General features: G+C 37.3%; 1 protein-coding gene across 7 annotated transcripts in view; it reads right to left on the reverse strand.

Annotated features, from left to right (window-relative positions):
* Window positions 1-24261, reverse strand: part of ATRNL1 (attractin like 1) — a 453022-nt gene that overhangs the window by 322787 nt on the left and 105974 nt on the right. For all 7 annotated transcript variants that reach the window (XR_004972105.1, XR_004972106.1, XR_004972107.1 and 4 more), the window contains 3 exons: window positions 21671-21889; window positions 8290-8427; window positions 2434-2527 (listed from right to left, as the gene is read on the reverse strand). Coding sequence is in view for 4 of the 7 variants with exons in the window: in XM_036335871.1 (XP_036191764.1) it covers window positions 2434-2527; window positions 8290-8427; window positions 21671-21889 (451 nt within the window). In the remaining 3 variants the exon portion in view is untranslated. The remainder of the gene's footprint in view (window positions 1-2433; window positions 2528-8289; window positions 8428-21670; window positions 21890-24261) is intronic.

The following is a 24261-nucleotide window of genomic DNA, read 5'->3' on the forward strand; positions in this document are numbered from 1 at the left end:
ATTTCATTAAAAAACTTATTGAACACTGGGATTGTGCTATTGATGCAATGGTCCCCAAAGAATTTCACTGCAATAAAGGATACAAGCAAATACAAAAATGATGCAAGGGACAAATTAACAAATAGGAGGAGAACCAATTTCAGTTTGGAGAGGTTATAAAAAATACACAAGAATATGTGATGTCCGACTACATACTTAAAGCTGAACAGAAATCCTGAGAGGAGGGAAGGGTTGATAAGCATCTCAAATCACTAATGTACGAAATTAGTATATTTTGGCTTGTGTCTCCACTGCTAGCTTGAAAAATACTTTAAGCAAAAACCCTGTGTTATTAATCTTCATTAATAGTGCCAAGCACTCATTTAATCATTGTTTGCTGAGATGAATAACTAGCTTTGCTTTCTAACAAGAGCATTTTGTAAGCACGCTATAGGAAATAACTGCTTTAGGGAATAATGGCCCTATCTTTCATTGTCCCACACTCAAAAGCTAAATAAATAAAACAAAAAATTAATGAATGTAATTGTATCTACAAAATACTCTTTAAAAATCAGTAGTCCAATTTTCCCTCTGCTTATAAAAAATCATGCATAAAGAACTAGGGTAAATGTAATCCCATCATTCAGAACTATATAATTTACTTTTTAGTATTTCACACATATGCCAACCCCTGTAACTCCGTATATCTAAACTTATAAACCCATAAGTTCAATGAATTAAAATGCTGCTCTCTCATCTGGAGAAAAAATAATGTTATTAAAGTGCTACATCGCATCAGAGATAATAATTATTGTGGATGGCTACATCATTGATGCAGAAGTGCAGTACAAATTGAAAATGTCAGTGCTCATCTTCATGATGGGATCTCAGAACAAAAATAGAACACTTGTTGCTTATGATCAGGACCTGTTACATAATTCATGGCAGAGGGGGCTGAGAGGAAATCAAAGAGTAGTGTAAAATGAAAATCCAGGACTCTTATTAAAAATTTATTCAGAATTTCAATATGGCCTGGCCAGCATGGCTCTGTGGTTGAGTGTCAATCTATGAACCAGGAGGTCACAGGTTAGATTCCCAGTGAGGGAACATGCCCTGGTTGCAGACTCAAACCCCGATAGAAGGTGTGCAGGAGGCAGTCAATCCATGATTCTCTCTCTCCCTCTTCTCCTTGCCTCTCTGAAATTAATAAAAATATATTTAAAACAAAAAGAGTTCAATATGGCAACAGAACATTAAAGCAAACATGACACCCTTGGGCGCATGAAGCCCTGTGCAAATGCAGAGGCCACATGCCCCTGATGTGGGCTCTGCTTATAACAGGCAGCTGTGAAGTGCCTGAGGCACCCTTCTTTCCTAGAGCACAGGACTCTGATTTCATCCCACCAGTAATGAGACCAAAATCACCTTCCTTACTAAGAACTCCCCTACAATCTTATGCTCTGGCCTCATTTTTAAGCTTAGAGATGATGGAGAAGAACTCAAATTGGTTCTGCTCATCTTCTCAGAATCTGAAAACCTATGATACCTCAGTAACTAGTCAAAGGCATAATCACCTAACTTGAAATGTTTAGGATAATTCTACAGCTAAAAATATATTTCTTCTCAATAAAAAAAAATAATTATTTTCTTTGGTTTGACTTCTTTGGATATAGTATTTTATATAGTCATAGTTTTGGAAAATCTTTTATTAATGTTTTATAACTATATTATAGTTGGCATTTATGGTTTGTGTCAAATATAGTGCATTTATATCTAATATAAACAAGTATTTGCATATATACAATTCAAAACTATAAAAACACTTTTAATATATGAGTAGATGAATAAGGATAAAAAGGGAAAACATTCAGTTAATATGAAACAATTGCTTCTTAAAGTTATCTGGGGGAGGGGAATAAATCTTGAGAAAACACATTATAAAAGCACAATAACCATTCATAAAACTACTGGGAGTACAGTAACAACAAAAGTTTCTGTCTACTGACATAGAGGGGAAAAGATGAGTATAAGAAACCACTTGAAAGGTTTAAAGGATTACAAATATCAGGATTAATAATAAAAGATTCAAAAGAAAGAAAGGCATAAAAACACTGGATTTTAATTACTTAATGATATACAAAGGACAATTATAAAGATGGCAATGCAGATTTTACATATGAGTTTTCCAGAAAAAAATAAGAATGTTTCTTCTTTTTAGAGAAATACAAAATACAAACATAGTCTATGGACTCTGTTTTAAAGCTTCCACAAAACTGTCATTTTAAAAGGCTTAACTTTTTATTAGAATTTATAGAACCCAAGTAAACATAGCTTACAATAATACTGGTTACTTAACTAGCACAACACTAAACTTAAAAAGGGGAAAACCTACAAAAATTAGTTCTTCAGCACAAACTCAACCCACAAAAGTTCCAAACAATCATTTTTACTTACAATTGGCACTGATCACCTTTGATCCCTTTGGTTGTGCAGAAACATTTTCCTGTGTGCATGTGGCAGATGTTTGCATGGCCGCTGCATGTACAAGCTGCAAAGTCAAAACCAAAATGAATATTCTCCATCACAAATGTGCATCACATTTCAGGGGAGGTTTCATTACCTTATTTTCATACCATGGATTTTCCCTTGCCATCCAAAAATGAGGGGTTACTATAGAAGTTATTTTTAAGTAAAGGGAAGTAAAGTCACTTATTTAAAATTTTTGTGAAACTCTTTCAAGTCCGTGGGATATATGGATATGAGTATTTTTCTCATTCTTCTTTGGGCTTCTTTCCACTTCTACTTGGGATATCTACTCAGTGAAATGGGTCTCAAATAGCACAAGAGCTTTGGAGTCAAGCAGACTGGCTTCAAAATGTGCATCCGTAATCCCTAGAGATGTGCATTGGGAAATGCATTTATAACCTCTCTCGGCTTAGTCACTTCACCTGCAAAAGGAACTAATGACACTGGCCCCCAGGATTAATGTGAGAATCAAATGACGGAATGTATTTTAAAATACTTAACACATATCCAGCACTTAATAAATGTATTATGTCCACTATTCTTTCTGCAACAATAAAAATATAGTTATATGTTGCATAAAAAAGCATGTCTATTTACTTGGCCCCAATATCATCCTTTTACACTTCTGAATCATTCCCCATTTTAGCTTTCCATAACTAATTGAAACATAACATAGTTATGTAAGAGTTCAACACAGTGGATTTGGTTCATATGAACTTATTTCAGTTCCTTACTTTGAATTTCTTGTTCAAGAGCAGTGCTCCAGTCATTTAGGACACACACCTCACACTTAATTGTGCCCAATATCCAAAGAATTGGAAGGTTCTAGTTTCTACATGTCCCCTCCTTTTCATCATGACAGCAGCATTCAAATACTGTCACCCATGTTCTCTTACTGACACCAGTGCTATCACATATCTGATCTCTCCACTGTTAGTATTTCTAGGCTCCAAGTCATCCTGCCGTCCAGAGACATATTCTATCTCTGGTGACCACCTCACTACCCTTTTAAAATCCTTTAATGAGAAATACTGTGTTGCTGGGCAGTTGAGCCATCCTATTGACAAAAATGAAGTAATGTGGTCTTACCCTGATTCACATCCAAATATAAAAATAAGCCGAATCATTGGCTTTGATTAAAGTATAAAGTATTGTCCTGACCGGTTTGGCTCAGTGGATAGAGCGTCGGCCTGCGAACTGAAGGGCCCAGGTTCGATTCTGGTCAAGGGCATGTACCTTGGTTGCGGGCACATCCCCAGTAGGAGGTGTGCGGGAGGCGGCTGATCGATGTTTCTCTCTCATCAATGTTTCTAACTCTCTATCCCTCTCCCTCCCTCTCTGTAAAAACTAAATAAAATATATTTTAAAAAATAAAATAAAATAAAGTGAACACTAAGTTTCTTGCTAATTGTTTCAGATTATTTATTTTAAAAAATCGACAATTAATATAAATACACATGCCCCTACACACAGAAAAGTAAGTTCGTATTAGGTAGATTTTTAAGAACCTGTTTTCTTTTTCTAGAAGAAATTTCTACATAAAAGTGAATTTTTCTTCATTATGAATATTTAAATAAATCAGCATAATTTTTCCTTTAGAATTGTAGAATTAACTATGGAAACACAACGTGTGAGACTGACAGAAATGAATGACAAGGTATAGAAATGCAAGGAAGGAAAAAAACGATCATCAAGCAATCGCAGGACATGGACATGGAGATATACTGGTACATGCATGCAACTTCATAAGCAGTGAATGAATGTTCCATGATCTCTCTTCATGTTAACTTGCAGAGTTTCATATTAATACTGCCTTGTAATTGGAGAGCATTATGCTAAGCGAAATAAGCCAGTCAGAGAAAGATAAATATCACATGATCTCACTCATTTGTGGAATATAATGAGCAACATAAACTGATGAACATAAACAGATCCAGAGACAGAGAAGCATTGGTCAGATCTTCAAACCTCAGAGGGAAGGTAGGGGAGGGTGGGGGGAAGGGGGAGAGATCAACCAAAGGACTTATATACATGCATATGGGCCTAACCAATGGACACAGACAACAGGGGGGTGAGGGCATGGGAGGGGGGTGGGGGGCAATGGGGCAATAAGGACACATATGTAATACCTTAATCAATAAAAAAAAAAATATTGCCCTGTATTCAGAACTTCACTAAAAACATCATGTACATTAACACTTTAAAACTTGGATGACCCTTTTATTTATCCTTTAAGGCAGTACTGGAAGTAGTTAATACAGAGTTTTCTGAAAGAATTATCATCGTATGGGAGCTCTAATAATTTCTGAGACAAAAAAAAAAAATTGTGTTAAAAGACCTCTTAATGTGAGCTCATTTTGAGAGAACTCCCTTGTGGTGCTGCACTTCAGGCTAAAATGGCACAAAAGTATTTTAAATTCAATTGTTTAAAATTTATGCTTCATGACAGTGTTGAAATTGTTCTGTTGTTGTCAGCATGTGGGGTTATCCTTTTATGCTGAATAAGCACCTATGAAATCGTCATGCAGTGGCCTTTTGCTTGGTGAATTTTATATGACAATTTTACAGCCGAGACATACACAGGAGTGCCATTGCGTGGTCACACGGTATTTCTGTTCCCCTATAATATAAAGTTGCAATATCAATTTATAACCAAAACTAAACAATAAACAGGGAAAAAATGATATAAGGGTTATTCAACACTGTTAAAAGTTGAAGTCAAAGTTGACTTTAAGTTGGGATGGGAAGTAGAAGTCTGTGCCAATCAAAAACAGGGAGGGGGATTTGAGGAAGGGAATGGGTCAGCAAGGGGCTAAGCTCAGCCATGGCAAAGTCTCCCAGCCCCCAAAGGTTCCAGGACTGTGTCTCTAGCAGTTCCTTTAAAAGGCATCTAGTAGGAAAAGTCACATCTGCATCTTCAAATGGCCATAAGCAAAGGTCATCCTGAAATACCTGACCCAGTGTCAGTGTCAAAGTTCGCACAGCCTCAGTTCTTCTTGTCCTCATCATTCCTTCTGTGAGAACCCCAAGGATCAAAGAACTTGAAAAGATCAAGTACAGAAAACCTAGGGCGACTGAGCATCTGACAGGAGGACTTCACCAAGGAAAATAAAGGATTTCAAGAACAAGAACAGAGGGAGGACTACCTGGCTAAAAATACCAGAGTGAGAGAGTCAATTCAAAACGATAATGAGGTAGCACTTCACACCTGTCAGAATGGCTATCATCAACAAATCCACAAACGACAAGTGCTGGCGAGGATGCGGAGAAAAAGGAACCCTCATGCACTGCTGGTAGGAATGCAGACTGGTGCAGCCACTGTGGAAAACAGTATGGAGTTTCCTCAAAAATTAAAAATGGAACTCCCATTTGACCCAGTAATCCCACTTCTAGGAATATATCCCAAGAAATCAGAAACACCAATCAGAAAGGATAGATGCACCCCTATGTTCATAGCAGCACAATTTACAATAGCTAGGATTTGGAAACAGCCTAAGTGTCCATCAGCAGATGAGTGGATTAAAAAGCAGTGGTACATCTACACAATGGAATACTATGCTCCTGTAAAAAAGAAAGAACTCTTACCATTTGCAACAGCATGGATGGACCTAGAGAGCATTATGCTAAGTGAAATAAGCCAGTCAGAGAAAGACAAATATCACATGATCTTACTCATTTGTGAAATGTAATGAACAAAAATAGATCCAGAGACACAGAAGCATTGAACAGACTGTCAAACCTCAGAGGGAAGTCAGGGGAGGGTGAGAAGGGAGAACAAGAGATCAACCAAAGGACTTACTTGTATGCATGCATATAAGCAAAACAAATGGACACAGACAGTTGGGGGATGAGGGCATGTGCTGGGGGGTAGGAGTGGTGGGGAGAGGCCAATGGGGGGAAAAAGAGACATATGTAATACTTTAAACAATAAAAAATTTGAATTTTTTAAAAAAATTAAAAAAATATCAGAGCAGCTAGTCAATGGAGTTTCTTTTTAATCAAGCAGTTCTGCATGATTTAAAAAGGTTTTATTGGTTTCTTAATATGATTAAATTTCTATAAGAATGCTATTCTGAGCAGAATCTTTGCCGAAAGGGTAAACTTCATGGTTATGCCATATTCTAAATATCTGTGTGTAATTATGTAATTGTTCATTTAATGGCCTCTCTCTGGAATATATAAAACCTCAGGTTGGCTTTTCTCTGACACACAGGATGATAATGTGTGCACAGAAAATGCAAACTTTTAATTTTGTTCTGTCAAAATAACTAATAAAACCAAGATTTCCACGTCAAGTGATTTTCATTTATCTACATCTCTAGATTATTCAGGTCAATGCTCCCAGTTTGCGAGAATTAAACTTCTTACTTTTATATTAGAAAATGCTCAAATTCATTTGCTTATAAATTTTCTGCTTCTATGAACAATCTGCAATATGTGAGAAGAGTTTAATAAGAAAAAAAATCCCCCATCCTAGTAGAGAGAAAGGAAAGTTAGTCTTCCTTTTTATTAGCCTCTAGTCTCAGACAATATCTGTGTCATAGCCTAGTGTGTTTATTAAGGCATTAAACGTGTCTGTAACAGTCTGCTGTGGACAGATATTCTTAATATGCTATAGTCTGAGCAATTTTATTGACTGGAAGGATGAGCCCATCATGCCCCATGTTTCTTAACCCTGAGTGCAATTAGAGTCATTCGAGAAGCCCTTAAAAAGAACCAATGCCCAAGAATCACCCTACAACCCCAACCCAGATACTGATTTCATTCTTTTAGGGAATGACCCAGACATCCGTACTTGTTAAAAGATGTCCAGGTAGTTTTAATAGGAGGGTAGTATTAAAAATTGTATCTAGACCACGATAAGGCCCAAATCTTTCCTTAAAGATTCTTCATTATTTCATAGTCAGCAACTGAGACCTTTCTGTGGGAACTATATAGGCAATCTCCATTTAGAAAAGGTAGATATATAATCTAAGGGACAAAGATCAACCTAGAGATAAAAAGGATTACCAAAAAATCACAACATAACAGGAAAACTTTTAAGGGAAGACCAAAACTTCTGTTAAATGTAGGAGGAAAGAAGCAGCGGGATAGAGAGGAAAATAGAGAAAAGTAGGACTGAGTGAAAATGTGAAGATAGCAGCTCATCCTTAAATGTTCTCCTAATGTGCTTCAATTCCTATTACATGGGCCTCAATTACCTATGACCTCATTTGATCTTTACAACAATCCAATGAAGTATTATCATCTCCCTTCACATATGAGGACAAGGAGGCACTGAGGGGTTGCGTTAATGAGCCGTCATACATTTAAATAGTGGGAGAGTGGGATTTCATCCCAGGATTGATTCCAAACATGTTCTCATACACATTATGTCATACTATCACCATGTCCAAAAACACCCCACCAATCTTACCTGATATAAGGCATACACAAACTCTTAATTATTTTATTGCTCAAGTCAAAGTGGTAAGTTACTATTATAAAACAAACTGTCAGCAGTGATTACTTTTGAATAGGGAGATTACAGGTCACTTTTAACTTGTCTGTATTTGATAAATATCGTATAATGAACATGAATTCATTTTGAAATAACAAAAGTAAAATTTTTAAAGTATATCACAGAATTTTTATATATTACTTTGCAAAAATATTGACACAATGGAAAAATTTCCTTTTTTAAAAATATATTTTCCACAACAGACGTGTTTCTCAATTTTCTTTTCTCTAGTAAACACACACACACACACACACACACACTAAAGTAAAATAAAAACTAATTACCTGTACACTGTCCTCCATTGGTAGGATCTCCATAATAACCTGGCATGCAGTCTTGACACTGCTTTCCTGTGGTCAGATTTTTACACTGCTCGCACACATTATTATTGATGCAAGTGCTATGTCCATTACACTGGCAAGCTAAAGAAAAGAGTAAAAATATATATATCTATATAACAATACCAAGTATTATATAAAGACAAAGAATTTATTTTTAAAAATCTGAACATTAGCAAAGTCCAACAAACATTTCCCAAGTTGTTTTAATGTATAACATATGTGGCTCAAAATGTCAATGCAGAACAATTATACAATAAATTCTATTTAGAAATGTTGCCTTATACTCTGTAAAATGTGTGAGTTAGAGATAAATTGAAACATAAAAGTTATAGCTAAGCAGGGAATACTTTTAAACATATTCCCAAAAGATTCATGTGAATATTGTCTATTAAGTTACATAAACAAAAGTCTGAATAATACAGCTTTGATTAAAAGTGTTAAAATTCACTTTAATTATATTTACACATAATAACGAAGAATCGATTAATATAGAAAACTGTTTGGTAATAGGTTCTTACTTCAAGTATATATATATGGAAGATTAGCAAAAATAGTACTTTTAAATTAATTTGCATACATTTTTAGCTTCTTTGGGCAAAAAAGGTTCAAAGCCTAATTGAAAATCTATGTGAATATGAAGTAACAGAATCAGATTTAAAGCATGAGTTTTTTTGTTTTCATAATATGAGATTTATTATATTTTCACATTAATATTGTAATAGAATCCAACCATTTCAGAGGAGAGGTAAAGTTAATATATGAAACCTCACACCTTTAGTGACTATTTGGAGCGTAATGCTGCCTGACTTAGTTTGGTAACTGTCAAAACATCATCCGCATTGTCACCTTCATAATCATTTTCATCATGATTACAACTGAGACAGCATTTAACTGTACTCTCTCTCACTTTAGGCAGGAAAGCCAACGTTCAGGTGATTTCAACTGTTTGACAAAGGCGTGTATTCTGATTGGTCAGTTTACATACTGCATCAATTTTGAAATATTATAAATACCATCTCATTGTCATATAGCATACTAGGTGATATACATGAATTATACCTTTAATCCTCACAACAATTCTATGTAGAAGGTACTATTTCTAGGACCATTTCTAAGATAAGAAAGCCTGGGTGGTTAAGCAACTACCCCAATCACACAGCTAATCAATGGCAGAAAGAAATACATAATCAGATGTATAACTCAAAAGACCAGACATTAAACACCATACTTCTATGTGGAAAATTTGGAAATGAGAGGGAAATCCCAAGAGACCAGCATAAGGTCATCAACATCAGTGAACACAGAGTGAAGAAATACACCCACATAAAGAGTAAAAACCAAATACCTATATCTTACAAAATTTTTCAGAGGCATAACTCTATTGTTACATAGCACTGAAATGACATGGAGTCATCATGGAAATGTTAAATAATCTTCATCATCCTTTTAATGAAATTAAGAAAAGTTGTAGTGTTCAACTTTTATTATCATATATCATATTATAAAACAAGAGAAAGTTTAATAACAAAGGAAAATGTTCATGACAGATTAAGTAAAATAAAGATACAAAACATTATGTTTAAAATGATCATAATTTTGTTTTTAAAGGTATAAATATGCCTATGGAAAAGTTAATGATGGTTATCTTAGTTTAGTAAATATTTCTGCACCATCAACTTTCTAAAATACATTCATATTACTTTTATAATCAGGAACAATGTTAACTTTAATTTTTTTAACATTGTGCTTGGAAGTTTAAAGTATTGTTTCCTAGAAAATTTTAAGTGAAACCAATAAGGCCAATTCACTCATGTAAAAATGAAACTTATTGAGTGCTCACTATGTGTAAAGCATTGCCTGTGAAAAATCAAAGTAAGAGATGGGTTGCTTTAGGTATTTTCTGAAACTCCTGGCCACATTTTTTCATCACAAAAACAAATGCTTTAACTACTGAATAAGAGGGTTAAGTGTAGCAACTGCATCTCATCCTCACAGATTCCCACTGAAATAATAAGGTAACTTGCCAGAAACAACAAATATCTGGGTATGGTAACAACTACACAAAAAACCCAGAAAGTAGGAACCTGTGATCCCTCTGGAAACTGAAATAGGACCCCTAGTATAATGCACTCACTGTCCCTTTCCAAAAGGGAGATGTTCTAAAGGCAGATCTGGGCCATGTGCCAACCAAGAAGCATAATTACTTGTATGCCTCCATACAGCTGCTGGGAAGTGAGATACAAGGATGTCTAATGTTTATGTAGTGAATATACCACACAGAAAGCTGGTATGTTTTAGACCTAACTGCAAGCTAAATTTCCAGAAAGAAAAAAAAAAAAAAACACAAACAAAAAAACGGTCATTGCCATAGCTTGTAATTAATACAGTAGCAAAGGAAAAGGAGACAGTCCATCAGAGAAAGCAGGACTCAGGAGACAATCTCTGGCATACAATCCAAATTAAGGAAACAATTTCATTTACAATAGCATCGGGAAGAATGAAATACTTAGAAATATTTAGCTGAAGAAATGTAAGACTTGTATGTTGAAAACTACAAACACTGTTGAAATAAATTAATGTAAAGGTATTCTGTATTCATGGATTAGAAGATTTAATAGTATTAAGATACCAATTCATTCTAATTGATCTATAAATTTAATGCAATATTTATCAAATTCCAACAGTCTTTTTTTATAGGAAGAGACAAGTAGAGCCTAAAATTCATATTAAATTACAAAGGACCCAAACTAGTCAAAACAATCTTGAAAAAGAAGAACAAAACTAAAAGACTGACATGTCTCCATTTTGAAACATACTCCAAAGATACAGTAAACAAAACAGTGTGATATTGGCATATGCACAGACATACAGATCACTGAAACAGAATTAGGTCCAAAAATAACCCCATGTATCTATGGTCAACTGACTTTCAACAAGGGTGCCAAGACCATTAAATGGGGAACATTAATAGTATTTTCAGTAAATGGTACTAGAGTAACTTGATGTCCACATGCAAAAGAATGAATCTGAACCCATATAATAACACCATTTGTAACACTAAACTAAATATGGGTCAAAGGCCTAAAGTAAGAGCTAAAATTATTTAAAAAGTTACAAGAAAATAAAGATGTAAATCTTCATTACTTTGGATTAGGTAGCAGTTTCTTAGATATGACACCAAAAGCATAAGCAATCTACAGAAAAAAATATAGATATATGGACATCAAAATCCTATATAATAAAAGGCTAATTTGCAAATTGACCGAATGAGAGAACAACCAGTCACTATGACATGCACTGACCACCAGGGGGCTGACGCTCAATGGAGGAGCAGCCCCCTGGTGGTCAGTGTGCTCCCACAGGGGGAGTGCCACTCAGCCAGAAGCTTAACTCACAGCTGGAGAGCGCAGCAGTCGTGGCGGGAGCCTTTCTCGCCTCCACAGCAGCATTAAGGAGCCCTCGGGGGATGTCCGCCTGCCAGCTTAGGCCCACTTCCTGAGGTCCCGGACTATGAGAGGGTGCAGGCTGGGCTGCGGGACCCATACCCCCCCTCCCCCAGGCCATGAATGTCATGCACGGGGCCTCTAGTAAATAAATAAAAACTTTGTGCATCAAAGGACACCATCAAGAAATTGAAGAGACAAGTCATAGTACAGGAGAAAATATTTAAGATCGTATCTATAATATATAAATAACAATATTCTTCAATTTAAAAAATGTTTGAATGAACAAAGGGTTCTAATAGACATTTCCCTAAGAAGATCTATGAATAACTAATAAGTACATGAAAAAGGCATCATTAATCATAAGGAAAAGGAAATTCAAAAGCACAAGTTACCACTTCACACCTGCTAGGAGGGTAATAATCAAAATGATGGACATTAACCAGTGTTGGTGAGGACAGAATAACTAGAACATGCATACACTTCTGCTGGTGAGGTAAAATGGTGCAGAAGTCTGGAACACCTCCTGGCAATTCCCCAAAGTGTTAAATGTAGATTATCATATGACCTAAATTTCCACACCTAGGTAGATGCCAAAAATAAACAAATAAAACATGTCCACATAAAACTTATTAAAAATGCTCATAGTGGCATCATTCACAACAGCAAGAAAAGTGGAAATAAGCCAAGGACCTATCAACTGATGAACATATGGACATGTGTAAGGTAACTGAATATTATTCAACCACAGACATAAGTAAAGGACTGATATATGCTCTAATATTGATGAACCTTAAAAATAGGTGTTAAATGAAAGAAACCAGACACCAAAGAAAATACAAGATTTCATTTACATGAAATGTCCAAAACAGACAAATACACAAAGAAAAAAAGCTAATTAGTGGTTCTCAGGGGGAAAGTAGTGGCTGTTAAAAGGGATGGGTTTTGTTTGGGGGATATTAAAATGTTCTGGAATTATATGATGATGATAATTGAACACCTACTGATTATATTAAAAACTGCTGAATTCTTTACATCAAAATGGTGGATTTTATGACATACTAGTGCTCCGGTGCATGGATTCGTGCACACTGAAAGAAAATTAATTAGAAGTTGGCCAGCGGGGTGGGACTGGGAGAGATGGGCCAGACACTCCCTGGAGCCAACCTCCCATGGTCCCTACCCAGCCGGCCACATCGAAGGGCATATGCAGAATGAGCGGGGTCTCTACAGCAAGTGGGGTCCCTCGGCCTGGCCAGCGGGTATCAGGCCAAAACTGGCTCTCCAACATCCACCGAGGGGTCCCAGCTTGCGAGAGGGTGGTTCTCGGGTGACGCACCCCAGAATCGGGCTCCCTCCAAACTGGTCCCGGGGTGCATCACCCGAGAACTACCACTGCCAAGTCACCGCACCCTGTCAGCTCCTGCACTGAGCATCTGCCCCCTGGTGGTCATTGCGCATCATAGCTAACGGTCGGATGGTCAGACAGTTGCTTAGCCTTTCATATATGTCATTGAACATATATATTATATATAAGTTATGTCATTGAACAAACAAGCAAATTGAACTAATTATATGAGCTGAAAATAATCTGCACAAAATAGAACTAATTAGATGAGCTGAAAATAATTTGCACAAATGTTTACCATCTCTGTATGTACAACATTCACTAAAAAAAAAAAAAAAGTGTGATTTCCCCACCCTCTGAACATTGTCTGGCATCAAGATTTTCTCAAAGCAACAGAAGGAAGTGATGGGGTAGGAACTCTGGCTTAGGTCTCAAGAAGCAGACCTATTCTGCTCTCTGCCTGCAATTCTAGTCTAAGAATCCCATGCAGTGAATTCGTGCCTATACTATTGGAGGATGAAAGGTCAAGCACATCGTAGAACAGGAATTTGCAGCTGAGAACCCTAGTTCAACCAGTCAGCTTCACCACTGCACATGTGCGTGAAGCATCTGGGACCGTACAAAACCAATCAAACTTCCAGATAACTGTAGCCACATAAGAAAAACCAGGAGAAAGAACTGCCTAGCAGAAATCAGCAAAAATAGATGGTATAGAACAGCCGTGGGCAAACTACGGCCCGCGGGCCGGATCCAGCCCGTTTGAAATGAATAAAACTAAAAAAAAAAAAAAAAAGACCCTACCCTTTTATGTAATGATGTTTACTTTGAATTTATATTAGTTCACACAAACACTCCATCCATGCTTTTGTTCCGGCCCTCCGGTCCAGTTTAAGAACCCATTGTGGCCCTCGAGTCAAAAAGTTTGCCCACCCCTGGTATAGAATCATGAATAAAACTGCTTTAACAGTGCGTTTGGGTGCTATGTTAATAGCAATAAAGAACTAAAACAAATTTAAGAGGAAACTGGAAACATCTGAAAAAAGAATTAGTGAGTTGAAATATAGAGCAAAGGAGCTTCCAGGAAATAAAATATAGGGAAGTCAGTAAAAAAAACTAGGGACTTAGTGAAAAAGCCTCACATTAGTGACCTCCTAGAAATGGAGAACCAGGTGACACAATGGGACAAATGCAACATCTAATGAGTGAGTGGCAGAAAAGTTACAAAAATGATGAAAAACATGAAGCCACACACAATTCCCAATCTCAATAAAAAATAAAACTGACAGTTAGGTACATCATATTGAAATTACTGGCATCCAAAAACTAAGAAAAAAATAAAAAACTCCTTAAAAATGTCAAAGGGAGGAAAAAGATATATTGATGTTAAAAGATAAACGACAAACTGATAGAGAAATTCTTAAGAGAAATGGAGGAAGCTGGAAGAAAAGGAAATTACATCATCAAAGCACTGAAAAAATATACCTGTCAACTTGGGATGCTATTTCCAGTAAAAAATATCCTTCATATATGAAGACATATATACACAATAAAAACATTTTTCATATCTATGAAAGCTATTATAATCTGATGCCACAATTGAAAAACACAGTATTTAAGCTAAAGTTCATCAAGCTAAAGAAATATTATAGCAAAAGGAAATTTCGATCTCTATTAAAAAAATGAAGATCACAGGAAATTGTCAAGTAAATAAAAAGACTTCTATCATTTCTTTATAAGAAAACTGTTTAAAACAAAAATAATAATGTATTTTATGGTTAATATGTAGAAGTAAAATATATGTCAATAATTACACAAAGGACAGGAAAAAAGCAAACGGAATTACACTATTGTAATATTCTTACCTTATACATGAAGTAGTATAATACTGATTCAAGGTAGACTGTGATAAGATAAAGGTGACTATTACAATCACTACAGCAGTCACTAAAAAAAACACAAAAGAGGTATAGCTAAAAATCCAATGAAAGTGATAAAAAGTGGACTTAAAAAAACACTCAATTCATCTAAAAAAAGGCAAGAGGAAGAACAAACGAGAGAAAAATAAAGAAAAATTTTTAAATCAATACCTTAATGGTATGAATTAAACTCAATAATACCAATATTATATTAAATCTTAATTGACTAACACTCTGATAAAGGACAGAGACTGTCAAACTAGATTTTCAAAAAAACAAAACAAAAATAATCAAGACCTACTGCTGTTTACAAGGGATTAATTGTAAAAAAACAACAACACACTGATAGAAGAGCTCCCCCTTCTGCCCATGTAGGATTAATCGCTCATGTAATTGACCTCTCATGGTAAACAAGAAAACGTATGAAGCAACTACTTGCAAATCTCACAGGCAGCCCAGGAATGGCATGCCTGAGAAAAGGGAAACAAATGTGACTGTCCTGCTTGCTACCTGGAAGCAGAGTAGAGTGTGCAGCTCAGGGAGGGAAAGCCAGAGATCTCATTTAGTTGAGGAAACACAGATCGAAGTTCAGAGAGGCCATGGTGGCCAGAATTTGTGGACCAAAATGCTACCGGAGAGAGATGTACACAGCAGTCTGCAGGGGGGACTGAATCTCTGACCAAATAACTGAGCAGAATGCGAAACTCCATGAAGCTGGAGAAGGAACGACCAGAAAACAACTCCCATAAGACGAGGAACAGTTTGCATTCCCACTAGTCAGGGTAGAGAGGCCTCATCATGCAAAGAGCACTGAACAGAGACCACAAAGAGGCACTGTCGTAGTGGAGACGAATTCCCACTGGACTTAGGGCTGCTGTGCACAAGTCCTAACAAACCATAACAATTTTCAAAGTGATCAAACAGATCCCATGTAATATACCTGCATGCCAGAAAAAAGTTCAGCACCAAAGCAAATAAAACAAATTTAATAATAAACTGCAAACATCACAACGTCCGGGATAACAAACAAAATAACAGAGCTGGAAATTTTGATCCATATTCAGTAAATAAACACACACACACACACACACACACACACACCAATAGAAACAGACAAAGAAATAGCACAGGGATGGAATGAGCAGAGGATTTTTAAAACAATTATTAAAAGAGTTATCCATATACTCAAGAATACAGAGAAAGAGAGAAATGGAAAATATAAAATGACTAAGATACAATTTCTAAAGAAGAAAACTAAAATATGCAAAATGAAAAATAAATTCAATAGGGAAAGAATAGTCTTTTCAACAAATGGTGCTGGGATACCTAGATACTCTGACAAAAGAATTAAGTTCCTTTCTCACAACACATGTAAGAAGTAACTTGACCCTAGCTAGCATGGCTCAATTAGTTGGAGTGCCATCCCATACACCAAAAGGTGGTGATGGTTCAATTCCCGGTCAGGGCACACACCCAGGTTGCAGGTTCAATCCCCAGTTTGGTTGGGTGAGTGGGAGAGGCAACCAATCTCTGTTTCTCTCTTCCCCTTCGCCTTCCCCTTCCCCTGCCCCTTCTTCTCTCTCTCTCTCTCCTCTCTCTCTTTCTCTCTCTCTCTCTCTCCCCCTCTCCCTCTCTCCCTCTCTCCCTCTCCTTCTTTCCTTTCTCCCTCCCTTCTTTAAGATCAATAAAATAAAATAAAAACATGGTAGTCTTTTTTTAAAAAAAAGTAACTCGAAACTGGTCAGAGACCTAAATGCAAGAGCTAAAACTATTAAACTCTTAAAAGAAAATATAGGCATAAATCTTTGGAATCTTATATTATGCACTAGAGGCCCAGTGCATGAATTTTCGTGCACGGGGAGCAGGCCTAAGCTGCAGTCTGGCCTCCTTCTGTGGGAGGTGACCAGGCCGGCCGATCAGGGGATGGAACCGTCCCCATCACCCTGCCGCTGCTGCCACCCAGCCTCCCTCTGTGGGAGGTGACTGGACAGGGGGTCAGGGAACAACATCACCCCTATCACCCCACCACTGCCGCCCGGCCACCCTCTGCAGGAGGCGAAAGGACAGACCGATCAGGGAACAGTGCCAGCCCCCCCAAACACCCCTGCGCCACTGCTGGTCGCCACCCCCCGCCCCATCGCCATTCCCTCCCTCTGCCCATTTTCATGCCCCTTGGCTGGCCTGGCGCCGCCTGCTCACCAGTCCCGCCCCCCGCCCACTAGTCATTCCGCCATTCGGTCGATTTTCATATTACACTTTTATTATATAGGATGGTTTCAAAGGAGTATCACCAACAGCACAAGAAACAATAAAAAAATAGATAGGATATCATCAAAATCAAAAACTTTTGTGATTCAAAGTACACTATCAAAAAAGTGAAAACCGCCCTAGACAGTGTGGCTCAGTGAATAGAGAGGTGGCCTGTGGACTGAAGGGTCCCAGGTTCGATTCCAGTCAAGGGCATGTGCCTGGGTTCCAGGCTCAATCACCAGTAGGGGGCGTGCAGAAGGCAGCCAATCAATGAGTCTCTCTCATCATCGATGTTTCTATTTCTCTCTCCCTCTCCAACTTTCTGAAATGAATAAAAAAAAATTTTTTTAAGTGAAAAGACAGGCTATGGAGAAAAGGGAACTACTGGTGGGAATGCAGATTGGTACAGCCACTATGGAGAGCAGAATGGAGTTACCTCCAAAAGTTAAAAATGGAACTGCCTTATGACCCAGCAACTCCACTTCTGGGAATTTATCTGAAGAAACCCAAAACACTCCTTCAAAAGAATTAATGCAACATTATTTATAACAGCCAAGAATTAGAAGCAGCCCAAGTGCCCATCAGTAGGGGAGTGGATAAAAAAGCTGTGGTAAATTTACACAACGGAATACCATTCTGCCATAAAAAAGAAGGAAATCTTAGCCTTTGCAACAGCATGGATAGGCCTGGAGAGCATTGTGCTAAGTGAAATAAGCCAGTCAGAAAAGACAAGTACAATATGATTTCACTCAAATGTGGAATCTAATGAACAAAATTAACAACCAAGCAAAACAGAAACAGCCTCCTAGATAGAGAACAAGCTGATAGCTGTGTTGGGTGGGGAGTGGGCAGGAAGTGAGCAAAAGAGAAGAAAGCTCAGGTACACGGACAGCAGTGTGGTGAATGCCGGTGGGAGGAGAGTGAGAAGAGATGGAGAAGGGTATTGGGGGGGATAAATAGTGATGACGGAGACTTGATTTGGGCTGGTGAACACACAATACAGTGTACAGATGATCTGCTGTAGAACTGTGCACCTGAAACCTGTATGATTTTATTAACCAGTGTCACCCTAATAAATTCAATACAAAGGAAAAAAAAAAGGGAAGATAACCTACAGAATAAGAGGAAATATTTGCAAATCAATTTTTGATACAGGACTTGTATTCAGAATATATAAAGAACTCTTACAGTTTAATAATAAAAAGACAGATACCCGAATTTAACAATGGGCAAAGAATCTGATAGACATTTCTCCAAAGACATACAAATGGCCAAAAATACATTAAAAAATGTTCAGCATCACTAGCCAACAAGAAATTGCAAATCAAAACCACAATGAGATAACACTTCACACCCGCCAGGATGACTATAATCAAAACATGTGAGTAACCAGTGTTTGGCAAAGATGTGGAGTAACTGGAACCTTTGTTCATGCTGTTGGGAATATAAAACAATGCAGCTACTTTGAAACAGACAGTTCCTCAAAAGGTTAAACATGGTTTCCATTTGACCCAGATATTCCATTCCCAAAGTAATAAAAATATGTCTTCATAGAAGCATTACTCAAAAAGCCAAAAATGGAAATACCCTAATGTCCATGAAGGGATGAACAGATAAAGTGTGGTAGACTCTTATAATGGAATATTATTTGGTAAAAAAGTGAAGTACTGAGACATGCTGTTACATGAATAAAACTTGAAAATATTATGCATAGGAAAAGAAGCCAGTCCCAAAAGACAACAATTGTATGATTCAATTTACATAAAATATCCAGAATAGGCAAATCTATAGAGATACAAAGATTAGTGGTTGCCCACAGCTCACAAGAATAAGAGGAGGTTCATCATGCAGTGACTGTTAGTATCAGGTTTCTACTGGGGAATGGCAAAAATGTTGTTGTTGTTTTAAATCTTTATTGTTGAAAGTATTACATAGATTCTCCTTTTCCCCCCATTTAACCTCTTCAGCCCACTTCCTACCTCTCTCCCCTCCCAGGCCCTCACCACTCCATTGTCTGTGTCCAAGGGTTATGCATATAAGCATACAAGTTCATTGGTTGATCGCTTCCCACCCACCCTCCCCTGCCTTCCCTCTTTTTAAATTTATTGTAGTGATAGTTGCATAATTCCGTGAATATAATAAAAACCACTGAGTTATAGACTTTAAATGGATAAGTGTATGATGCGATACTCTTATGTGTCAATGAAGCTAGGTTACAGTACCCAGTTATTTAATCAAACATGATGGTGCCCTCTTGAGTGTGGCAGGGACCTGTGCATGTGATGGGATGGTCACTCTATGATTAGGTATGTTACATGCCCAGTTGAGTTTTTAAAAGGGAGATCATCCTGGATGGCCCAATCAGGTGAAGCCTTATAAGGAACTGGACTCCACTTGAAGAAAGAGATTAAAAGTGTGAGAGATCCATTTGAGTTTTTGAGACTCTACATTGCAAGTTGGCAATGAAAGAGGGGCGGATGCCATGTGTGAGAGAATGTAAGCATTCCTTAGAATCTGAGTGGTCACTGGCTGACAGCCAACTGGAAAACAGGCACCTCAGTCCTAAAACCACAAGGAACTGAATTCCACCAACACTATGGATGACCCTGGAAGCAGCAGATTCTTCTCCAGATCTTCCAAACAAAACTCGGCCTGCCCGACACCCTGGTTTCAGCCCTTGAGACTTGGAGCAGAGAAGCCAGCCAGGCCAGGCCCCAACTTCAGACATACAGAACTGTGAACTATAAACGGGTATTGTTTAAGCCTCTAAGTTTATGGTAATTTTTAATGCTGCAATAGAAAATTAATAGAAACCCCCTCCCGCCCCCCCAAAAAAAAATACAGGGGTAAGAGAAAAACAAATAAAAGGTATAGTACCAGCCACACAAATCCAAGTAGGAAGTGGTAACCTATAATGTCTCTGGAGATTAAAAGAGGATTCTTGATCATCCACCACTAAATCTTCACCTGTTTTGAAAGTCTGTTAATTGGTGAAAATGTTTAGAAATCTTATGTCTTTTTTATTAATTTACCCATTTATCTTTATAAAGGGACACTTTTTTGCTCTGGAAACTATTTGTCTGATATTCGTATAGCCAATTCACCTTTCTCTTGATTTATGTTCTCGTAGTATAACTGTTTCCATTCTTTTACTTTATATAAGTGTGTCTTTATATTTTAAATGGATTTCTTATAGGCAGCCTATAGTTGTGTCTTGCTTTTTTAGCTGATATGAAAACATCAGCCCTTTTATTGAGGTGATTAGGTTATTTACATTTAGCATAACTATTGAAATGACTGAGCTTAAAACTGTTGTTTTGCTATTAGTTAACTATTTGTCCCATCTCTTCTATATTTCATTTTTTCTCTTGTTCTGCCTTCTCTTGCATTAAATATTATTTTATTTTATCTAATTTCTTGGCTTATTAGCTGTGGATTTCTGTGTTATATTAGGAGTGTCAGAGTTTGTGGATATAGTTAAAACCACCACAGTCACTAATAACTATCTTATCTGGTCCTTGTGTCAGGTTGATTCCTCTTCTAGACCACTCTTTCCCGAATACTCCTAGTATTCTCTCCCTCCTCTACTTGAGGTGTTTATTACAAATCCCCTCTCAGGAAGATCTTTTCTCACCACCCTATTTTAAATGGCTAGCCATATTCACCCTTCCTGGTCTTCTTTATTTAATAGCACCTATCACCATCTAACGTCATATGTGTCTGCGTAACTTCAATGAGAATACAAGCTCCATGAATACAGACTCCATGAATGATTTTAAACTTATTTGTTATTTGTTGTATCTCTAGCATCTAAAATATTCCTTAGCACATAGTAGGCACTCAACAAAAATATGGACTAAAAAACAAACACAAACAAATCCTAAAATCTAGTAATTATTGACCTTCACAAATGAATGGTAGTGAATACCAAAGGCAACTTTCAAAATGAGGCCAGGTGACTCCGTCATAGGTTTTAGAGAGAAAAATTCCTATTCTTACCATGAAGTTTGACTGAATCCTAGGAGTTACCTTTGAATTCTAAGATATAATACTAGGATAAAAAACAGGCATAAGCCAATATTATTTCCTCTTAAAAACTGATATGAAACCAAATCTAATAATTATTTGCAATGCATCTGGTTAGCCTATTTAACAATTCCAAACAGAATACCATCAATACAACCAAGTGGATATAGGGAAAAATATTTTTTATCTCTGAATTTTGAGCCTCATCTTATTATTCTTTTTCTAAATCTTTATTACAAGAAAGAAAAAAAATATCCTTGGTTTTGAAATTGAAAAAACACTTTGATGGAAAAACCGAATTGTCTGAAAAACTGCAATTGTTACAATCACACGTTTCTTACCTGGACACTGGATAAAGGACCACTCATAGTTCTTTTCTTTTGGACAAAGGCTGGAGTCAAGAACCATCTCATTGCTGTGCGTTCCCACGAGCTTCATGGGTCCTCGCAAAGATCCTTCAATGCAGTGTCCTCTTCCTGTGTTACTAGGATCATTGCACCAGCCACACCCAGGCTGTTCCAGGCACTGTCCACAGGTTCTCAATCCAGAACAATTCTGAGCTGTGTGACAGGAACATTAACAAACACGTTACATGACTTTATACTCAAGTAGAACTGTAAGCTAATGAAGAAATAAATAAGATCTGAGAAAAAAGACTGTAAAAGGTCAGCTGTAGTTTAAACATTTTGGTAATAATGCCTAAGAAAGCAACTACTTAAAGCAGAGAAAACATTCATCATGAACCATGAGGACATAAATGGACTGACATGAGGGTTAGAAATGGTGGTGACTATGACATGGAGAAAAATGAAGTCAGAACTTAAAGTCTCCTGAGCTTTGCCAGGATTAGGGCCTTCGGGGAGCTTATGAGGAGCCTACAGCCCACACTTCTTTTGTCTGTGATGTACAGCCACGTTCACTACTGTTGTGCCTAGTGAAGGCCTTCGAGGAAAATCTGCAATCTGCTGGGGAATGGTCAGTGTTGTGATGCCTGCCCATCCCTGTGATGGCTGAGCCACATTAGGACTGTCTCGTATGGACGATGCTCTATCCAGGGGTCCAAGATGCTAGTATTTGGCTGTCCTGTGATGAGTAAAATTCAGTCTCCATCCAAAGAGCCATCTGGATGGGAACATGGAACTTGGATACTCTGCCTCTGTCAGGCAACCAGCAGACAGGCTGTCTCTGACTTTCAGGGTAGAAAGCCTATCAATACTGGGATGCCTTTTCCAAGGATGAACCTGTTGTAGTCTGCCATCACGTAATAGTTCCTATGTAATATTTAAAAATTTTAATTCATAATCAGAGTAGCCTATATTGGACTGAGGTGCTCTTTGAGTACTGATACTTTGCTAGAACAGGCACACTTTGTCTTGGGAATTGTGTATCCACAGAAGATGGTGACACAGGGACAAGGTACCAAGAAAAATTTCTTCTAATAGATTTCTGGCAGATTCAGATTCACTTTGTGGTAATAATAACTTAATTGCCACTTGGTATTTTAATATTATGGGGTACAAAATGTACCCAGTAAGATTTCTGTAAACAATGACAAAACTGAACATTGAGAATTCAATATAGAGGACCATGCAGGAATAATAGAATATTAGATTTAAAATTTCATCAATTACAGTATGATTTGTTGTTAGGAATTTGTTGCATGCTAAGCATTTCAGAGATTGGAAGCAAAAAGGTGGAAAATGAGTACCAACTCCTATATTTATTTAATAATAAATTATAAAAGAAAGAATATTCTTTGAGTCATTAAACACAAGTGACTAATGTTAACCCTGTAGGAAATTCATTCTTTAGCCTTCAATGCTGACTCAAAAACTGACAGACTCTATTGGTTTTTCTTTTTCTTACAGAAAACAATAATAGAAAAGCTTCATAAATTATGGATGATACAAAGACTATGTATGATCTACAAGTAATCAGAGCAATCATTTTTATTTTTGGCTTTTTGAAAGATTAAATTGTAAAGTACTTAATTTTTTTTAAATATATAAGAATTTGAAAAATTAATCTGCAAGAATTTATGTCATCAAATGATTACTGACAATTTCCGGTTTCCAGTCCAGCAAATAATGAGTTAGAAGTCACCATTCATCCTAACAAAAAGTAAAAAGTAGCACAAACTGGAAAATCAGCAATTCTTCTTATATCCATCAGAGTTGTGACGTCATATGGTAAACCACTATCCCCGAAATTGGAGAGGCAGACAGGTGGATGGAGAACATCACAATTTACCTAAGTAACCTCTGCAGGACTCAGGGTCAGAGTCAGAAAACCTGACCTGTGACTGAGGAACTGCTGGAAGCTGACTGTGGACAACTCTGAGAGTTAAACTCTCCAGGGCACCCAGTGATTGGAGGAAGCCCACACTGCTATGAGCTTTATCTCCAGAAGCTTTATCTCCAGGTCCTCAAAGTAAATATAAGAAAAAGCCCCTGGTGCTCCCAGCAGGAAGAGAGGAAAGGGAACCACTTTAAAATATGCCAGAGCAGTCTGTTCTTCTTAACAAAGCCCAGAGAAAGGATTTAACAGAGCCCGAACAGCTAGGGTTTTAGGAGAATCTACCTAACTTGATTAAAGGGAGATATCCAACTCTAACATGGGCGGGGAAAGAGAAATACACAACCTCCGGCTCCCTCCAGCCATCCTTTACCACCTAAGAGAGGGGGGAAACTGAGAAGCACTAGTGAAATTCACAGTATGGGGCACAGGCTCGCGAAAAGACGGAGACCTAATCATCGAACCATAACATACTTTTCTTCGCCCATTCCTCACCACTACATAACTGAAGGCCAATTTATAGCCGTTTCTTTTACTCTTATATAAAATCTGGCTATCAAGAAAAATTACAAGGTATATCAAAAAGCAAAAAAACAAAGAGAGAGATTCAAGAGTCTGAACAAGCATCAGACCAGGC

This window comes from Myotis myotis, unplaced genomic scaffold (assembly GCF_014108235.1).
Source record: "Myotis myotis isolate mMyoMyo1 unplaced genomic scaffold, mMyoMyo1.p scaffold_m19_p_15, whole genome shotgun sequence".
Classification (NCBI taxonomy): domain Eukaryota; kingdom Metazoa; phylum Chordata; class Mammalia; order Chiroptera; family Vespertilionidae; genus Myotis; species Myotis myotis.